The 20,181-nt window shown below is 41.6% G+C and overlaps 2 protein-coding genes across 6 annotated transcripts in view; one reads left to right on the forward strand and one right to left on the reverse strand.

Moving 5' to 3' along the window:
• Positions 1-3,561: 3,561 nt before the first annotated feature.
• On the reverse strand, positions 3,562-18,262 carry LOC131084075 (serine/arginine repetitive matrix protein 1-like). Its single transcript, XM_058025171.1, has 3 exons — positions 17,951-18,262; positions 4,586-5,035; positions 3,562-4,314 (listed from the first exon to the last, which is right to left on the reverse strand). Exons 1-3 carry the CDS (start codon positions 18,260-18,262, stop codon positions 3,562-3,564), a joined length of 1,515 nt encoding a protein of 504 aa, XP_057881154.1.
• FRYL (FRY like transcription coactivator) overlaps positions 4,039-20,181 on the forward strand; it is a 163,509-nt gene continuing 147,366 nt past the window's right edge. Inside the window, exons 1-2 of one of the 5 annotated variants that reach the window (XM_058025353.1) lie at positions 4,039-4,134; positions 17,563-17,763. The gene's annotated coding sequence lies outside the window, so the exon portion shown is untranslated. Of the gene's footprint in view, positions 4,182-5,009; positions 5,099-17,562; positions 17,764-20,181 lie in introns of those variants that run through there. The other 4 variants (XM_058025352.1, XM_058025354.1, XM_058025356.1 and 1 more) reach the window with 4 other exon arrangements.

A 20,181-nucleotide genomic window follows, 5' to 3' on the forward strand; every position in this document is an offset into this window, starting at 1 on the left:
ATGTGAATCATGTGAAGGGCCTAGGGCAAATGGACTAATGAAAACTATAGAGGAGATTGGATTCTTGAAACAAAATAGATGGATAGAACCAGAAACTATGTATAGTGGGGTTCTTTTATTCACACCTCTCATCACACAATAAATATATTTCTAATTTACATGAGATTGGAAGTAATTGGTGTAATCAGGCAATCTTTATTTCTGCTTGTCACTTGGGCCCTTGCTAATGGAACATTCTCCAATACATGACCATCCCTGATGCACATTATTAGTTGGAAGGCAAAAGATTTTTGCCTCATCGGCTCAAGACAGTTTTGTTTATGGGACTATAGCTCATTTATTAAAACAACTTATTTCATGCTTTTTTCCACTTATCTTTCTATGCAAAGAATACAGTGGGGTTTAAAATCTTTAACTTTTGTGGGGTAGGACATGCTTATGAATTGCACTTCCTCTAAACAAGGAGCTTCAGTGGGGAAGAAATGGCAATCTGTCTCCTTCGTTGTAGAAAATAATGACTCTGAGCTGCTGTTTTGCTTCTCTGTTGTAAAATTGATAGTTATCCATTCAGTTTTCTCACTTCACTGTCTTCATGTTTCTTAGACTTTTAATGGGAAAAGACTTAAAATAATCCAGCAAACTGGTGAGTTTACCATCCATTCAAAAATCTTTCCTAGTACAGCCTGCTTGTGAGATACTTGAAAGTTTCACCAGGCTACATACATCCATTTGTTGGCTTACAGCTGCAGTTGTGGGGCCATATGCAGCATATCTACATCCTTGGCACTTCATTCTCTGTACTCAAGACCAGTTTTTGGAGTTCATTCATTGAAGAAATGTTAACAAGGACACCCTTTCTGACCCTCTGGTGGTTTTTTTACAGCTTCCTTTATAATCATGCTATCTTTCATGCAACTATGAGAACTTCAGTTTACAATTGATGATTGCATCACCAAGTCCTTCTGATAAGCATAAAATGTTGTTCTCTTGCAAGGCTTGAGGCTAGATATTTAACCCCTTTCTTGAATACTATTTTCTCTACTTTCTGCTTTAACAGGTGCCATTATGCAATATGCTGTTTTTGTTTATAAATCTACGCACTAGAGTAGTTCTTAAGAGAAAAACTCTCAGAGATCTCGAAAAGTTTGTTTTAACAACATGTGTTGTTTTAAACACAAAAATAATAGATTATTTGTAATAGCATAAAGTTATAAATTTTTGGGCCACTTCAGGAGTCAAAATTATTTTTACAAGTATCACAACTCACGTATCTATGCCTCTAAACTTTTTATCTTTTATTACTTAGTATCATGTAAGAATGAATAATATATTTGAGATTCAAAATACTGTAACAAAAAAACTTGATAGTTAACCTTTAGAAATTTGAACTTATTTCTTGTGAAGGAGATGCCTCGAAAGAAAAATGAAAACTTTCAAACGATGAGATTCTCTTGAAACGAACTGATTACTTAGGTTAACAAGTTGGAAGGTGTGAAAGTCACATGGTTTTTAATTGCAGTACTTTGCAAAGCAGTGGTGAACATTCAAAACCCTTGAAGGTGGAGCTCAGAGAATGATTGGGGTGAGCTCTGTGCAGTCTATCAAGTGGTTTAAAAGTTTATGTTTCTGATTAATTTTTTTTCATCCCCTCATAATAGTCAGTGACAGGTTTTATACAACTCCACTGCAAAACACAGGTGGCCTAACAAATGAGTTTTACAATACTGTATAAGACATAACTAAAACTATTAGATATATGAAAGAGTTGGAGCAAACACTGATCTGGTAAGGAAAGTCTCCAAAGCAAGTACTGGAAGTGTAGGTGCTCAAGTGCAAAGAACAATGGTGATTTTTTTGTTTTTTTTTTTTGCTTGGTGCTCTGGACAATATAGTAAAATGCAACAGCTGAGAGGTTCTGGTGACTGCCAAGAGTTAATAGGATTGTATTGGAAAAATCTCTCCCTAATGAGGAAATAACAGTGCCTCATACCAAGAAAAAAGAGCATTGTTGTAACTGCTACAACTAGTGGCAAACAAAGAATCAGTTATTTGCCTGAAGCATTATGGCACATCAGCAAGAACCAAGAGTGGGTGTCTTTGAGGAGCTGATAGTCAAAGCCTCAATTAGTAAGGACTTTACCCACATAGATAATGATTGCCATTAATATTAACTGGTACTGTAATGTATTTTGAAAATTACTTTACATGTTAACTAATCCTTAGAGCTATTTTGTAAAGCTGGCAGGTAAAGGAGCATTTGGGTCTGAAAGTTACATACTTGCTTCAATCAATTGTCTGAAATTATGCACAACACCAGAAGCAATGAATCCTGTTTGTCATGTTAGGTCTTCTGTCACCCATGTTTGGACTGTTTGGTACAATTGTTAAAATACAATAAAAAGTACTCCACAAAATTCTTAAAGCTACGGGGAAGAGTTAACCTCAGCTACCAGGACATCTTTATTTTTTTCCTCTCCTGCTTTCTTTCCCTACTGGCTTCTGCAAGTTGATGTACATCATGTGTCTTAAGGGTATGCAGCACATGGATATAAATAGTTAAACATGGAGGGGCTTTTACTGCAAATAAACTATAATTGTACAAAGTGTGGTACAGAACTTTGAACTTCTAATAGAATTTTTTACAGCTGTTGTGCTGGTGCATTTGTTCTTTGTACTTTTCACTCAGTTCCGGTTTTCTTAGAAATGCTTATTACAATACAGTACTTGCATGACAGGCTTATGTTTAACAGTGGGAAAATGTTAACTGCAGGATTCTTTCTAATACTGTTTTGCAAATCCTGTGTTATTTTATCACATTTTACATGTATTTATTTTTCCTTTTTTCCTCTCCACTCCATTTTTCTTTAATGCCTGGAATCTTTGATGCACTTTAACAGAAAATATAGTTACTTTTTAACCAGTTAAAATGTTGATGTTGGTACTGTTGCTGTTAACGTTGGCTCCCAGATCTTTGCATTGTTTAGAAATACATTGTTACTTCCAACCACCAGTCCTGTTGTATTAGTGAAATCCCGGCTAGACCCAGTAGCGGCTCCGTTTTCTGAGGATGATGTGAATTATCGCATTACTCCGCCTCGCTGCCAGTGCATTGCGATAAACCTTGCAGCTTGGCTCCTCCGGGAAGTCCATGAAATCAAGGCGAATATCAATGGCCAGAGCGGTGCCAGTGCTTTATGTGCCGTGCGGGGGTGGCGGCAGCGCGCCGTGCCCTGCCCCGCAGGCTGCCCGGAGCCAGGCTGCTTCTGCGGGGGAAGCCCGGCGGCTCGCGGGGTACAACAACGCGAGTAATTCTTGGCAAAAAAAAAAAAAACCAAACCTGCGGTATCTCAGCATTTGTGCAGCTGGCCGCGACACAAATATTTGCCCTTATTCGCTGGGGGGAAGGGCGGGTTTTCCGACCGCTTCCTACGGGCGAAAGGAGCGCCCTGACGGCACGGGCACGGCGGGACCTCTGCGGGGCTTCATCGCCTCAGCCGCCAGGACACTTCCCGGATGTTTCCTAGGGTGCCCAGAGAGCCGTTTGATTCCCGGCTACCTTGGTTATACCGGCCTTCTTAACGGCAGCGATCGGTCCTGCTCTCTCCGGCGGCTCGGAGGCATGCCGGGGCCGCCGTCCCCGCCGGGCCGGCCGGGCTCCGTGCGGGACTCCTCGGAGCCGCCGGGGCCCGGTGCCTGCCCGGGCGGCACGAGGGGAGTGGTGCCCGGAGCGCTCCGGGGGCGGGCCCGGCCGCCACCCCGGCCTATCACAGCCACGGGAAGAGGGGGCACCGCCAATCGGGACCCGGCTCGCCCCTCACCACCTTGCGATTGGCTGAAGTGTGGAGGGCGGTGCCTCGAGGGCGGGCCGGGCGCTCGGGAGCCAACGGGGAGGCAGCGCGGGGGCGGGGCCTTGTGAGTGCTGCGCGCCTGCCCCAGTGAGCGCCGGGGCCGGGCGGGGCCGCGCGTGCCAATGGGGCGGCGGGGGGGGCGGGAGCGCCGCGCCGGGACGTCGAGGTGCCGGAGGGGAGAGGCGGCGTCGGGATAAAGCCGGCGGGGGATGCCGGTGGCGTGCGTCGCTCGCTGGGTCCCACCGGGGTCGCTCTGAAGTGTGGGGGGGACCGCAGCCGCGCTGAGGTAGGCGGCGGCGCCCGGGGCTGCGGCAGCTTCCACCGGTGGGAGAGGTGAGGCGGCGGCGCAGCCGGGATCCGGTCGTGGCTGATCGGAGGGAGGAGAGGGCGCCTTGCCCCGACGGGAGCGGAGCTCGCGGGTTGTGCTTTGCGGCCCCTGGCGCTGGCCCGGCCCCCGTCCTCGCCGCTTTGTTTACGGTGGGGCGGGGAGGGGAGGAACGGGAGGGAGGGCAGCGTGCGGCCGGGCGGCCCTGCCCGCCGTCGCCGCGGGGGCATGAGTAGGGCGGAGGCGGAGCAGGGGTCGGCGGTGCTGCGTGCGCCCGGCCGCCCCCACCTGAGCTCCGGACCGCCTGCCCCGATCCCCTCCGCGGCCCGCGCTCTGTCTCCTTCCGCCCCTTCCTCCCCGGCCGCGGCCCCACCCGTGCGTGCCCAGCTTCTCAGCCGGCGGCCCCCGGAGCCTCCGGGCTAGGAGCGTAAAGGGGCGGCCGCCGCCGGGCTGCTCCCGCCCCGCTCCCGCACCCGTCCGGCCGGCTCCGGCCACCCCCCGGGACAGCGGGGCCGCGCAGCCGCCGGCAGCCGCTGCCGCAGGGGATGGCGGGGCTGGGAGCGGGCCAGGCGGGCCGGGAATGGCGGGACGGAACGGGGAGGGTGGCACGGAGCCGGGCTTTGTTCCCGGCCCCGCCCCGCCTGGGGGTGCCCGGGGGCTCCGGCGGAGAAACGCGCGTCCCGGCTCCTGGTGCGGAGGGCGGCGCGGGCGAGCAGCGACGCCCCCGGCCGCCCGTGCCGCCCTCGGCGCAGCTGGCCCGCTCCCCCGCCTTCGGGGGAAACTTGGGAGACTCGAGCGGCAAACTAGGAGACGTGTGTGCGCTCCATGTGCAGCGCCTCGCTGATGGAGTCGCTCCGAGGTGCTTTTAGGACCAAGTTTGGCTTCCACTGTTTTTACAGCCTCAGGTCCGCGTGCTTGTATAGCTGTAAGTATTGTAGGGGCTTAATTAGTTTTCCCCTCTTCACTTTTATGTGTGTGTTTCTAGTATTTTGGTAATGTGATAATTTTTGTTACTCAGTGGGCGGTTCAGTTTGTGTCTTGACCAGAAATCACTGCCTGACGATCAGGGTAGCTCTAGCTGAAACATCCTAAGGATCAGAAGGAAAACATAAAAAGAAAAAATCCCTGAAAACACAACAAACCTCAAATATTTTGGTGGCCGCTTATACTGAGGGAGTTGCAAAAGCAATTTGCTAATATAATCTTGAGGAATAGTAAGGCAATCTGGAGACAAGGCAGCAAGAGTGTAACCTGGACTTCCTTCAGAATTACAAATCTCAAGTGGACTCTAGGCAAGAAATATCCTAAACCAGAAAATGAATTCTTTACTCCTTTGTGCCCTGTGTATCTCTGTGCTGCAGACTTCATGGAGTATATGGAGTACTATGAGAATGGTGATTTGCTGCTTGAGGGTTGGGCAAAGAGTGAAATTAACTGTAGTTTCTTAAGAAGTATTTCCTCACCGTGTCATTTCCTCAGTAGGCTGTTTCAGTCGCTTTGCTTCTGTGTTGCTGCTGTCGTGCTGAGGATATGTGCTACATACTTCAGAATCTTTGTGGAAGATCGCACACCAAGTGCTGTAAAACCACCCTGATTCTTATCTTGTGACACTATCTCAGGAAGGAAACAAACCACTCTGTAAAAATTGTGCTGCAGGTCTAGTAAGTCACGTATTTAAAGATGAGAACAACATTTTCAGTATCAAAAGCTTCCTTTATCTGTGGTTTGTAGAGGTCCTTAGTGATGCTTGATGGTGTTTGTTTCCCGTAGGCAACCAGCTTCCCTGGGCAAATTGCTGCTGTGAGTGACTCCTTATTTATATTCCAAAACTGATTTGGGTAGTCTGTGCTGACTTCTCTGGAAGTGGTTTCCTTGGAGCAGAGTGGTGGTATGTTGCTTTGGGATGTTGTAGAACATTGTTGCTGAGCTTCATTTCAAAAGAAAAGTTGTTTAATTCTGGTGTGAGGTTAGTTAAGGTAAAGTTGGAAAATTCAACTAATTCTATTTCTGTTTGACTAGCCTAAGTGAACCAAAGCATGGTGATAGCTGGTTTTCATGTAATAGCATAATACGTTTAAGAAGGGAAGTTTTAGGTTGTAGAGGCTAAGGCAAAAAGTAGAGCTGTTCATTTTTCTTGTTACTGTATTAACGCTTTGCAGAGTCGTCCTCCTAGCTCAAGAGTGGTCCTCATATGTTTATTTCAGTGTGAATGCTTTTCTTTCTAATTGGGGGTGATAAAATGAATTGGTATGCTGAAAGTTTTTGCTAATACAGTTGAGATCATGCTGTCTGTATTTGCTTTTTCTAAGAACTTAAGGAGATTATAATTCCCTTCAGTGGCTATGCATCAAGGAAAACAACTTGGAAAACAGTGTGTTCTGCATCAGGCAGGAGTTGCCTATTTTATATCTAGCCTTGTATTTAAGGGGGTTTTGTTTTCATTGTCGTGCCAGGTGAAGACTACTTCGTTATTGCATAAAGGACCAAAGGACAAGTTCAGATTTTTTGTCTGAGCTCCTTAAGACATGTGAAGGCAAACTTTTCGCTTCAGTGGACTTGCACAATGCAGAACATGGGTGCATAATGTGTTCCTTCTAGCTTAGAGTGCCGTGAGTTTTTAGCAATTTTGCCTACAATTTGCCTTAGTTTGAAAGAAACTACAAGTATTATGCACGTAATGTAGAGGAAGGAGCTACATGCACGTGTAGGCTGTGTGAGTTACTGTGAGAAAAAGGAGGATAATATTTCAGGGTTTGTGACCCTGTACCTGTGGGTACTGGCCTGCCTTACCAGTAGAAAATGTGATGTAGCTTTTCCTCAGTGAGGGGGCTGCTGGCCTAGCGCACGGCCTGGCTGTGGTTTGCTGCTTTCTGCAGCTTCTGTGTGCTCGCACCCAAACAACCTTCAGCCTTTACAACTCTTGTATCTGTAATAATCCTCCCAGGAATCACAGTAGGCTGGAGGAGTGTTGCAATGTTAGAAGGTTTCAGAATTCAGTATTATTCTTGTCTGGTCTTGCTCTAAATCCTGATGAACTCCAGTAATAGATGCTTGCCAGACTGACTCAGCTAGGGCTGCTTCTGCCTTTCTATATTCTACTAAAAGAGCAGTTCTTTCTGGTATTTAGCTTGCTTATCCTCAGTGCTCGACAGTTAATTGTCCCAGTGTCTGTGTACTCCCATATAGCACTGTCTCCTAAGATGTCTGTTGTCCTCCCTTTCCTTCCTTCCCCTCCCCCAAATCTATTATAATCCTAATTCCCTCTGACATGAGCACCTCCCAGGAAGAATGACTGAATACAGTCTCAAACAGCAAGTGTCCAATACCATCACTGGAAGATATCAAAAAGGAAAAAAAAATCCCCTTGAGCTAGTTGAACAACAGTGTTTGCTCTGGACTTGGCTTCAGTTTTGAGGGATTTTTGTATTTATCCCTAGTTTTTTCTAATGATTTATGTTTGCATGCAAAAGTAGAAGAGGAACAAGTATTAAAAACAACCAAACCTCTTTGAGTTTGAGGTTCTCTGAAATGTCTATGTATTTGATCTAGTGCAAGGACCTGGTGTCCTGACGCCATTGCTGTAAGCTTTGGGGATTTATTGGTTTGTTCTTTATGTGCGTATTCTTGTCCTTGTCACCAGAAGCAGCATGAATTGTTTTTTGTGGTTAGTGACAATAGTCAAAGCTGAGCTGCAGGGAATTTGCACAGACCTTGTTACAGAAGGACCTTTTTTCCATCATTCCAGCTGCTGCTTTGGCAGCTGGTCCATACAGGTGTGAGAGAACTTTACTTTTCAAGAGCTGGGGCTGGCCTAGCCTGAAATAGCTACAGACAAGAGTGTCTAGCAGTAGGCTTGGGATATTGACATGCCACTTGAGTGGTGCAGGTGGTCCCTTTGGAATTAGCATGGTGACCTATTTTCTTCTTATTCCCTGTATTCCAGAAAATGGAAGAAGACTCCTGGCTTGGACCTTTTTCTCCTCTCTCTTAGATTTTTTTTAAGCGAAGTTACATAAGATGGTCATGATATAAAACAAGCTTTGTATGTTTTGTCAGCTAACTATTGAAAGGCTGCTTCAAAACCAAGTAACTGATACTTGGGGAATATTTGCAATTGTATGTTAAAGGAGTTTGTCAGTGGCAGTTGCCAACATTATTTTTCATCTTAGGTAGCAATTTTTTTCTTTTTAATATTTGTTTCCCCTTATCTTGAGTGTTTCTAGAGAGCAATAGCATAATTTTGCTAAACCAGATAAACCAGACTCTCTCTTGTTCAGGTGAGATTTCTTGTTCACCTTATCATACTAAAATGCTGTAATTGCCTTCTTCATGTATTAATTAGTCTTTTTAACATGCATTGGCCAGACTTCTATAAAGTGTTCCAGGGAAAGTTCCAATGGGACTTTATAAAGGTTCTTGAATACTCTGGTGGGTGTATCTTGCTGGTAAACCTTAGGGATCCTGTTTGTTTTCCATAGTCCTCTCAAGGTTTCTCTCTGTCTTCATAAACTGCAGCTTATAACAAAAGCTGTTACTGCTCAAGTATGATACATTAATGGAGGAAGAGAATCTGTAGGCTAAAAGCAGCTTTAGTGAGTATCACTTTTGCCAACAGTCCTTGGGGCTACTATAGTTTGGGCCCCAGTGGGCATGGCGTTAGTCATGCTTGTGCAGAGAGTGTTCAAGGAGCTCAAAGATGCCCCAGCAGTGTGCCAGTAAGCAGGGAGAGGAGCACAGAATAAAATGGTGTGTGCTAAAAAGATCCTTGGGTTATGGCAAGACCTGCCTTGCCATATGCAATCCCATTTGCTTAGCTTTTCACAGACTTCCTGCTATTGAACTTTCACTGCTGGCTTTTTGTAGTAGTCTCAAGGACAATAATTGTGTAGGTTTTACCAGCCCTATGCAGTTAAGTTTGATTGTTTAGAGTAACTGAATATAATGTTGGATATGTTTATAAAATAAGAGCTGGAGAGAGCGTAAAAACTACAAATAGAGATAGTTTTGTTGTACTTGATCCTGAAGATAAGGCTCTAGTAATTCAGTGTGGGAGACTATTAAGAGATTAAATTTTTTTAAAAGTGAAGGAATATCTATAACATCAGGCTTGAGAATGATCTGATAAAATTAGACCTCAGGAATTTGCATTTGAAGTTGATATTGCAAAGAATGACTTTCTCTGTTGGTGTTGTCCAGTTTTGCAAAATAAAGAGGCATCTTCTTTTGTAAATGCCATGTCCTGAAGGGGACTTGGAACCAAGAGTAGACCTAGACAAAGGCTGTTTATCTTTAAAGGCATTAGCATGGGAAATAGCTGAAGTGTTCCTAGTAATTTTTATCTGTCTTTCATGAGAATAGTCCTTATCAACACCACTTCTGCTCTTGTGCTAAATCAGAAAGAACTGCTGAGGTTGTGCTCGTGGCAGCTGGACGTATTGACGTTGACAGAATTTTCATGATTTTTAATTGAACTAATCTAATCTGCCAGTAATGCTGATTATGTTAAAAAATTGCTATAAGCAAAAATAGTAAGCTTTCTACCTCTGTAGATATCATCCAAAACCAATGTCATCCAAAAAGCTGAAGAACTAGTGCCCTGTGACTGCTGACTGGCCTGGTTCTTCTCTGGGACAGGGTGATGAGTAGTCACTGGTCCCACCCCACATCAGCCCATAAAGAGAAAGGAGTTGCAAATGAGTGCTCTTATTCTTTGCAAGAGTAACAGTATGTGTAGGTCTCCCTGACATCTTCACTAGGATACGGCAAACCTGGTGCTCTTTTTCTTGACACAGAAATCATGGAGATCTTGCCCCATTCCCTCTGTTTCTTCAGCTGTGAGCCTACCACTGCCACCCTGTTTGAAATTACTTTGGTGGTGGATTTTGCATATAAAATTGGGGATCAGAGCTGTCTTTTCAGATGGAGTTGATACATGTGTTTGTGTGTATATTTATATGTATTTACAGGCACTTACCTGCAGAATTGATAGGTGAATAGCTAGAGAGGGTGAGAGTGGTGGATAGTAAGAGTAGGAACAGCAAGTGTGGATAAACAGAAGTACAAAAGAAATAGAACAAGCTTTTGGTGCAGGAAACAGAGAGATTTTACCTACACATTCCTTTAACACTTCAGTATAATTTTGGGCCTTTGCTGTAGTAGGGGAGAAATGAACCTTATTTCAAAGTGTTTATGAGCACTTCTTTTCCTGTAAGTCATGAGCAGGCTATGATATTATAGTCTGTAATTCAAAATCTGTAAACAAACCATCAGGCACAGATTGTACTTGTATTTTTGTGGTGCTGAGATAAATTGTGTGCAACTGATTTGATCCCGTTGGAAACCCAACCTTGTTTCTCCTGGGAGAATATCTAAAGAAGGTATTGCATTGTATGGCATTCTGTGTTATGCCATAGTGTGAGTTGTTGTTCTCTTGTCTTGCCTTTTTAAATTAAGAATATTTTCAAGTATGTCCTAGTCTCCATAATTTGCAAGTAGCTTTTATTGCATGTTCCCATCGAACCATATCCAGTATGTAAAACTCTTACATAAAACTTAGGTAGTTTAAGGGCATGAAATCTTTGTGACTGTAGCTCAGTGATACAGATATTCCAAGCTGAAGTACTGACATATGTTGGGGACACAAGACATTCGGAATTTTGCAGGTGGCTGTTTGAAAACTAGTATGTGATTATTATGGGAAGACTAGAATGTAGAGAGAGAGAAATCACTAGGGCTTTCTTAACATTTTGTGCCTAGAAACAAAAAGGATAATTCAGCTACTTTAATGTTTGTTATTATTATGCTGGAGAATGCAGACTGGCCTCATTTAAGCCTTTTTTTTTTTAAGTGAAAAAGCAAGTTCATATCTCACCCTGTGTAAATATAGACTCTATGAACTCTACAGTTTAAGAAAAAAGAATAGGTTGAATGGTCTGCAGGTACAACAAAGTCCCCATTCTGATCATTGCAGTTCAAAAGCAGTTAGCACTACTGCTTTTTATGCAGTATTTGTATTCTACTTCCAGAGGCCAGAGGTAATTGCACTAGATTGGGATATATCAATTGGAATGTTTCTCAGCAATGGCTTGAGTAGCTAAGAAATCTGCTAACTGGTGTCATACTTGCTGTATTATACATTATTGATGTTCTACTTCATTGTTGTCTGGTCAGCATATTGGAAGAGCTACTGGTGTTTTATATGTAGGACCTTAGTTTAAGCTCTGTTGAAGATGTTTTGAGGGCAGGAAGTGGGGAAGGCAGCTGCCTGCTTTGTTCGAAGGAGTGAAGTGGTGAGGTGTTTTTTGGTGTGGGTGGAGCAGTGGGGAAGTGTTATTTATTTATTTAATTCATCCAGACCTTGGTACTGAATGTGCATAAAGTTCATGTTGGTTCCTCCTAATGTTATGTCATAACTAACAAAAATTGCCACATTTTCTTTGTATAGATTCAGTAACAGAAGTGGTCAGTGTTTTATAGGTTTTGGAACTTTAAAAAAAAGAGAATGTATTTTTAGCCTTAGTAGTCTGTTAAGGGAAGAAATATTGTACATAAGATGTTAATTTTTTAATCATTGCTTAATTTCAAGTGCTTGAACCCTGCTAGATGGTGATGTCCAAAAGCCGATTGAATAAAAAGGGATTGTTGTCTTTGGTTTGAGATACTTTCAAAAATGGGAAATTGCCAAAAGCAGTTTGAAGGTGTGATGTAAGGTCCTGTTCTTTGGATCTAATTTATTTAGTTTCAGGCTCAGTTTTAGTTTAGCTGTGCTTGCAATTTATTTTGTAAAAAGGGAAAAAAGTAGTTTAGTTTCTAAAGCCATGTAGCATTTTTTTGCATTTCTCAGTTGTTGCTTTAGTGGTGGTGTAGGGGTCAGAGTTTAAAGCTTCTGGCCTACACTGCACAGTCATTGAAGTTCTCACTTTTCCTGTGGCTGAAACTTTGTTAATAGAGCTGGTGGTGAGCACTGGTGTTCAGATGAGTGCAAACACTCCAGACACACTGTTGTGCTTTATTGTTGAGGGCAGCAGTGCATCTGAAGAGAGCACGATGGCTCTTGCTCTTGATAAGGGTCTGCTGTTTTCCCTTCCAAGCACACGTGAAATAAGAAGGCACAGATGATGATAAATTCTAGGGGACATAAGGTTAGGCAAGCTGGGGTCTTACTCATTTCTTCTCTTGGAAATACTGTACAAACTTAGTTTTAGTTGTTCTCCTGGTAGAAGCAACATTTCTTTAAGTTAGCCTGAACATCTGAATTGCTTACAATCTCTCATGCCAAGAGGAAAGAACTGTAATTTCTTGGTCCTCTGCAGATCACTTGCAGATTGAACACTTGCAGAGAAAGTATTTCTCTGCTGCTGCAGTTTCTTGAAAAGCAGCAGAGAAATACTTTCTCTCAGATTGCTGGTCCAAATTAATGGTGTAATAGAAGATAGTTAAGGTCACTTTTTGGGGGACCCAAAATATTTGGTTCTGTACTACAGCTGAGGAAACACTCCTCTAAACCAACAATCAGAAAACAGCAGGGGTAAAGGAGCAATCAGAGGGCATTAGCACCTTGGAAAGGTGTAACTGCATCACTGCTTTCTGAAGGCAGCGGGTTCCTTGCCTTGTGGCACTAGTAAAGACAATTTTTCTAGCGAATAATCTGAGAAACTGAAAAGGTCTTAGGCCTAGATGGAAATACCCATTCTGCTGTGGTAAAAACACAGTCTGAGTTTTGACATACTCCTAATACTTTTAAATGAGACTCCAAAAGCGAAAAAGTTAGACTCTTTACCATATCAACAGGCAGGATTTGTGGCCCTGACCCAGTGGATAAGATTTGGGATTCACTTACTTAGTCCCTTTTCATGCTAACTAAGGAAAAGAGAATTCGAATAACCCATTTTAAGTTTCAGTTATCATGGTCCAATTATTACACATTTAGTACCAAGCCCTCAAATTTATCTTGCAAATCCTTCTTCACTACAAACAGGAGCATTTTCAATTGAACTTTATCAGTTTGTAAATGGAGAGCTATTTGTAATTCTTGGAAGAAGAAAGTGTTGAACCAGTAAAACATGTGTAGTTCTCAGGTGCAGGTGGTTGGCTATATTCCAAAGATTTGTTATGACTGAGATAGGCAGTTTTTTCTTCTTGTCCCATTAATCCTTTTAGGTGATCTTGATATGTCTTATGAGTGTTATCTCATTTCCATATCAGTTATGCAAAAGCTGAACCTACATTAATTTTGTACCAGTGATCTATGCATCTTCCAGTTGCAATATTTGTATTCAATGAAGTTCTGCCTGCCCAAGCCCCTGAAGGCTTGGTTTTTGCATTAGTGACCCTGTGTCTCTCCTGTTTACAACTTTTGTGGTTCCTCACTCAACTGATTAATTGATCCTCAGTTAATTGTTCAGCAGCCACCCAGCCTTGCTGGTTTATGGATTGTGGAGTGGAAAAAAAGCTGTTTTTTAGTAAGGAGATGGTTGGTGAAATTGGGAGAATATTGCATGACTACTGTGTTCTTGACAGCTTTTAGTAGCTCTCGGTTCATCATGTACCATTTTTAGTTTGTGGTGTTGATTATTGTTATACACTGTTAATATACTTAAAACTTTTACAGGAAGCAAAAGAATGAAGTTGTTACTAAAAATCTTCTGTTGATACACAGTGTGCTGAGCATCAGTAAGGAAATGGAGCAGATTTGAATAAAAGGAGCCTGGGAGACTTCATTCTCCCTTTTTATTCTTATGACATCCAGTTTTATGAAGTAATTAGCTTAAAAGTGGCTTCTGTCATATTCAGGTGCTCTCCAGCTCTTCTTTTTGCTATTTCTGATGTCAGTCACCAGTATCACTTACTTGGGAGGATAGCAAGCCATAAGCTCAGTATAGTCTCAGTAGTGCATGCTGTTGCTGAAGAAGAGGTTGGGAGAACAAGGGAACTGGTCAGCCACTGGAAATCTTTCAGGCTTCTGGTATCATTTTCCCATGCTGTAGTGGAAAAAATGCGTAATTGGTCTGTAACAGGGAAGTCTTGTATAAAGTCAGTATGTTGTATAATAAATCTAGTTTATAGTTAACATGGTTAACTACAGTTAACATTTATTGTTAACAATGTTGTTTTCTTGTTTTCATACCTCCTGTGTGAGGGGTGGTGTTAGCTGACAAGAGGACCAGAGCTCACCAGGGGTGGTGTGTTATCTCAGGAGTGCTTGTGACAATAGGTTACTTAGCTCTAGAAAAAGCTGATGTTATAGGTAAGCCACAGGTTTGGGTGACCATAGTGTCATTGTGTAAATGTTTTCCCCTAAACTTCAAGCTTCTTGTTGTAATTTTTCAAATGATGTCATAAAAACTGATATAGTTCCTTTCTGCCTTTGTTCTACCTGTGTAAAAGCCAACAGTGTATTGAAGCCTGGTTAGGGTTTGTAGTGTGGAAACACCACTTCTAGCAGATAGGCTAAAACTATTACTATCTCTTTTTGTCTTTTGAAGTATCATCTTAATAAATTTTTTGGGTCTGTAATTGTGAAGAAGGCTCTAATTTAGTGTGTTGTGTGTATCTTCTTAAATGAAGTTGCTGATACTTGGATTTCCAGCAACATTGGTATTAATCCCCATCCCTGAAGTTTTTGGAAGTGTTCTGCTGTACCCCTCTCCTACACTTAGCAATGTGTGCTGAATTGGAGCATGTTAATTGCTGCTCAAAAGTTAAAGTTGAGTTCCATCTTGCACAACAAGTAGCCAACATTATAGCAGCTACTCTGTGAATATAATACAACAGCTTGAAAATAATGCTCTGTGAACACTTTTCCTTTCAAAAAAAAAAAAAAAAAGCTTTTGTAATTACAAGTTACATGTGCTGTTACTTGATCAGATTTGAGGTTGGCAGAATTTTTATTTGTGTTTTCCAATTCAGGTTGTTGGAGGATTCTTAATTCTTTTAGATATGAAAACTTGGAGGTAGCATCAGTTTTCTTTGTACTATTTTTTGAACCTTATGATAGCAAACCCTCCTGTATTTTCAGCTTTATGTTTCTTTTTTTCATGTTCTGCTCCTTAACTTTTCATAAATTTTCTGTAGGGGTGAACCCTAAACACTGAAACTACACCTGTGTGATACCTTTGACTTCAAATCTGATAAATATAGTTATATTTTAACTTGCCAGCTGCCATTAGGAAATGAAGCCAAATGAACCAGCAATATGCTGTAGCTACTGTAAGCTTCCCTGGCATCTGTTGGAGACTTTTGACCTTTTTGCTACCTTTACTGATACTTTTTTCTGTAGTCTGACTTAATCCGATCAGATTGATTCTGTAGAATACCTCAGGTTGTATTCAAATCCAGCTGTAGTTGTTCTTGAAGTTCTGGGCAGCAGCTACAATATGAAATTCATTGTTGCCCAGTGCGTACAAATAAACTGGAGTACATCGCATGGGGTTTTGTGGGCTTCCCAGCCTCTGGCCTCTTCCCAAACAGTCAGCTAGCTGAGCTGACAGTGCCTTCCTAAAGCTTGGACAGTCGAGTCAGTTTTCAGCTTAACTTTATTTCCTTCCTTAAGCAGCTGGGCTCTTGGGTGGTGGTGTGGTGGGAGGGGGAGATTGAATGTGGTGTGGTAAAGAGGGAAGATTTGTATGTATTTCTGTGTGTTTGCTCTGAAGGCAGCAAGCAGGGAAGCCTCTAATGGGAAAGGATTATGTACCTGTGAATGTATGTTTTGCTTGAGGTAGTGAGCTAAAATGTGCCAGGGTGGTTTCTGTCTGGATATTCTGTCAGTTTTGTGGAGGGTAATAATGCATGGGTTTGATTGTGTTCAGGTGCTGTTCCCAGTGATTGTATTAGGGGAGGAGTTAAAGGACAGCTGACCCACTCTCTTTCAAACTGGGGCAAACGGAAGGTTTGGCATGAACTGAAAAAAATTATTGCTTACCTTTAATAAAAAAAAGAGGAGCAAAAAGAGGAGAAAAAAAGGAAATTGTTCAGTTTATTGATGTAGGTAGGATGCAAGGTGATTGTTTTCTGCACAGCAGAATTTCTCTTAAGTGTCTGAAGAAGTAAAAGTGATGTGTATTTGATGCATTGCACTGTCAAATGCGCAAACTATGGAAAACAGTTGACATTTTTATTAAAGTGTTGCAAAATTTAACAGGTAAAATTCACAGTCAGAATTTTGTCTGTCTTTAAATGCTTCCCTTTGTACCTGGTCAAGTCTTTGAAACACTTGACTTCCTTTTCCAAGGGATTATGTAATGCATTCCCAATTTATGTATGAACCTCAGGTTGCCTCCTATTTGCAAAAGTTTATCTAATTTTCTTGCTTGTCTCACAGTCCCACTTTTAAGCTCTCTTACATGTTAAAATCTTCAGGATGTGGCTTTTTACTTTTAGATTGCACTTATATGGGTCTCTCTTTTGTATTTTTGGAAACACTAATTAAGAAGTGGAACAAATTGTACATAAAAGAATCGATGATGATTGAATAGTTCACGCATACTTAAAGGAAACTACTACATTTGTGCTGCATCAGAGCACTGAAAATCATGTTGGATGTACAGGGGTTTTTACAGTTTTTTTCTGGAAAATTTTCAAGCTGTGGAATTTTAAAATTCCTGGAATTTTTCAAGCCACAAATTTTAAAAAGAGGAAAAAAAACCTTCCCCCTATAAACTAGATGTTCCGGAGTGGTGGACTGCTGCTGCATGATGAGACTTGAGTTGTTAAAAGTGGTTGAAAGTGCTTGATCTGCCTTCGGGGTAAATTTAAAAATACTAAAGTGCTTTCTTTTACTGTAGTTTGGCACTGTAGAAGAACAAAAAGAAACTGCTGCCTAGGCAAGTTGTGGCAAGTATGTCAGCTGCATACAAACTTGTATTGTGAAGGAATCTGCAGAAGTTCTCAAGGCTTTGTTAGGAAGACCCAGCTCTGAAGTATTTTGTTTCTTTTTCTGACCACATCCTCCTGCTAACTGAGCAGATGAAAAAAAAAAAACAACCCAAAAATCAGAAAATAAATTAATAAAAGAACTAATATGAAAAAATTGATTCAGAATTACTTGCGTTTTAGAATGGTTAGATATGGTTAATAAAAATATGATTGTAACTAAAGTGCAATTAAAACCTTTCATAAGGAATGAATGCATGTAGAATATGCTGAGCGTGGGAAACCAGATGTTATTTTGGTGTCAGTTTTAATTTTTCTCTTTCATGGGGAAAAAATCATTAAAAATAATTAGCTTCTGAGCAGAAGTGCAGTTTTGAAGACAAATGTAACAAATAGATTTTTCTAGTTTTTGACTTTTAAATGATAAATTTAGAGTTCTAAAGCATTGGGAAATTGTTGACATCTCTGTTAAATGTCTAAGGTTTGATTTTTTTTTTTTTTTTCTCATTTCTTTTTCAGAGTTCTGTATTTCATTTATCTGTACTGTGTTTGGAGATCTTTCTCCAGTTTTTGGCTACATACCAGCCGACTCAAAGCTGTTTACATCTTAGTCTACTCTTACATCTCGAAGCACAACGTTGGACTCGTGGGGAAAATGTCTTGATGGATCCAACCTAAGTGTGGTAGCTCTCATCAGTGGTTAACAATGGCTTCTAAGTGGTAAGGTCTTTCTCACGGTAGTGTCATAAATAGATTTTCATCTATCTCTTTCTGTTTTGCTTGTCTGTGTTGTACTGTGAACACACCTTGGGCTGCTACTTCAGCTATCAGTTGTCTGACTAGAAGTCTGTCTGTACTGTGTTCAGTCCAACAAGAACATTTGTTTTAATACGGTGTAGTGACTGACCGTGGCCAAAAGTGAATGCCTGAGGAAGAGGTCAGGAACAAGGCAAATAGCCTCCCTGTCATCTGTGTGGGGACTTCCGAAGCCAGGTGTGGTTTCTGTGCATTTAGTAATTCTCGAATTGTCTTGAATTGGTATTTCTTTGTGTAATTTCTGTATGTTCAACAGGTCTCTCAAGTTTTCTTTCTCGCGGGTCGGTGCTCCGTGGGAGCGGGGCCCTCCCGCCTGTGGGTGGGTGTGCGGGCGGGCGGGCGCCTGCGCGCTGCCCCCGTGTGGCTGCGGCCGGTACTGCAGCCCGCTGGCAGGGGCCGTCATGGAGCCGTGGGGCGCCTTGGGCTGGAAGGGACCTCTGGTTCCTCAGTCAGAGTTCTCATTCCTCAGTCAGTGCCACGTACAGATGCTCGTTTCTTTGCTGCTCTGCATGGAAGGATTTTACCTTAGGAAATTAGGAAATTTACCTTAGGATTTTCCAGTAGGAAATAGATAGGCATTGATGCCAAGTACAGGGCAACTATTGTCCCTAAAGCACTTCTGAGCTGAAATGAGTATGGATAGATCCAGCCAACATCTAAACTGTCCTTAAAAATATAACACACTGCTTTTCTATAGTCAAGTGGTCAAACTGATAGACTGTGCTTTCTTTGGGCCTTTGAGAGCAGAGGGTACATTGGTGTGACAGGACGAAAATATTGAAGTGCTGTTGTTGATATGCCATTTACTATGTGGGCTTTTGTATTCAAGCAAATTTTATTATTTATATATTCTATACTATTTTGTAGAATGTAATAAAATATTTTGTTTTATTACTAACTGCCATTAATAATTAGAATATATATGTTATATAATATTTACTCATAGCTCTCACTTTCCCTTATTTTTTATTGTTCTATATATTCTGTGCAGAAGAAAAGCTTGGACAGAAGAAAAACTTACAGTATAAAATTATAGTAATGTTCTCAAACCCTCTGCCTCCATTGTTCTGCTTCATTTAAAAGATTGATTTGGAGTACCTGCTCTAATGTTCAAAGATGTACTTGCCATCCTTGAGCAATAGCAAGATATGGTGTATAAGGTAAACTTCTGCAGCAACAAATCTATTATACATTGAGAGAAAGAATACTTCAGTACAAAAATAATTATGGTATAAAATTCTAACAAAGGACAGTTAAGGAGGTCAGCACATTACATCACTGGAAATGAAAAATGTAACAGAAGAAAACATGGTACATGATATACTGGAGATGTTTAAAAAGAAATCAGGTTTTTAACAAATCAGGTTTGAAACAAATACTCTTAGTACTGGGTCCACAACTTTTCTATCTATTGTCTTCTGTAATAAAAGCCTATTGTGTTTTCTACAGGCAATAAATGTTTGGGGTGTTAGGTGTTCTTTTTGTTTTTCACTTTAGGGAAGTGGTCTTTCAGGGTCTATTTTCCTGTTGGAGAATGCACAGAAAGTTTTATGCAAGTGCATTCCTTTAAAAATATGGGTGATAGGGAGAAATAATACAGATGGAAATATGTGCCAGTTGCCATTCTTCTTTGGTGTTGCTGATTTACCTGCAATCAGTTTCCTGATCCACCTTGTTGCTCAGGGCTTTGTCCAGTCAGGTCTTGAAAAGCTCTCATGGCTTCTCTGCAGAATTGTCTGGAGCGCCAATGATGCTGAGAAACCTATTTCTGTAAAAGCAATTCCTGAACATATTCAAAATAAGAAATGTGCTTGTTAATACTTAACAAGCATTTTTGCAGGTGTAGCAAATAAGTTTGGTTAATTTATTTTCCAGCATAATTAATAGAGGATCATCATGAGGAGAAAGTGTAGTGGTTTTTTAATGCATTTTATTTAAAAACAAATATTTCTTGTCCTTCTTTTTATTTTTTCTTCTCCTCAAATAATTATTTAGGATTAAAGGAGTACTTATTAGTCACTTCATAGTCTGCTGAGCAGTTTCTTTAGTTTGGTCAATATAAATTCTAAAATAGATATTGAAAAAATAAATAGGAAATTTAAGTTCTTTTTTTCATCACAAAGTTTCTATTAAGATATAGCTCAGTGGGCCTCAGTGACTTTTAATAAGGCTTTCTGTGGGCTTTCCCCCTTGCTTCCTGCTTCATTTGGACATTTGTTCTCACTCTGATGCCTGACTAGAGAGGTGTGTTTCTGCTGAAGAGCTGAAGACCATACCTAATTGAAGTGACAAATGACTTGCAGAATACCTCACACTTGGTGC

The sequence above is a fragment of the Melospiza georgiana genome, chromosome 5 (genome assembly GCF_028018845.1).
Source record: "Melospiza georgiana isolate bMelGeo1 chromosome 5, bMelGeo1.pri, whole genome shotgun sequence".
NCBI lineage: Eukaryota > Metazoa > Chordata > Aves > Passeriformes > Passerellidae > Melospiza > Melospiza georgiana.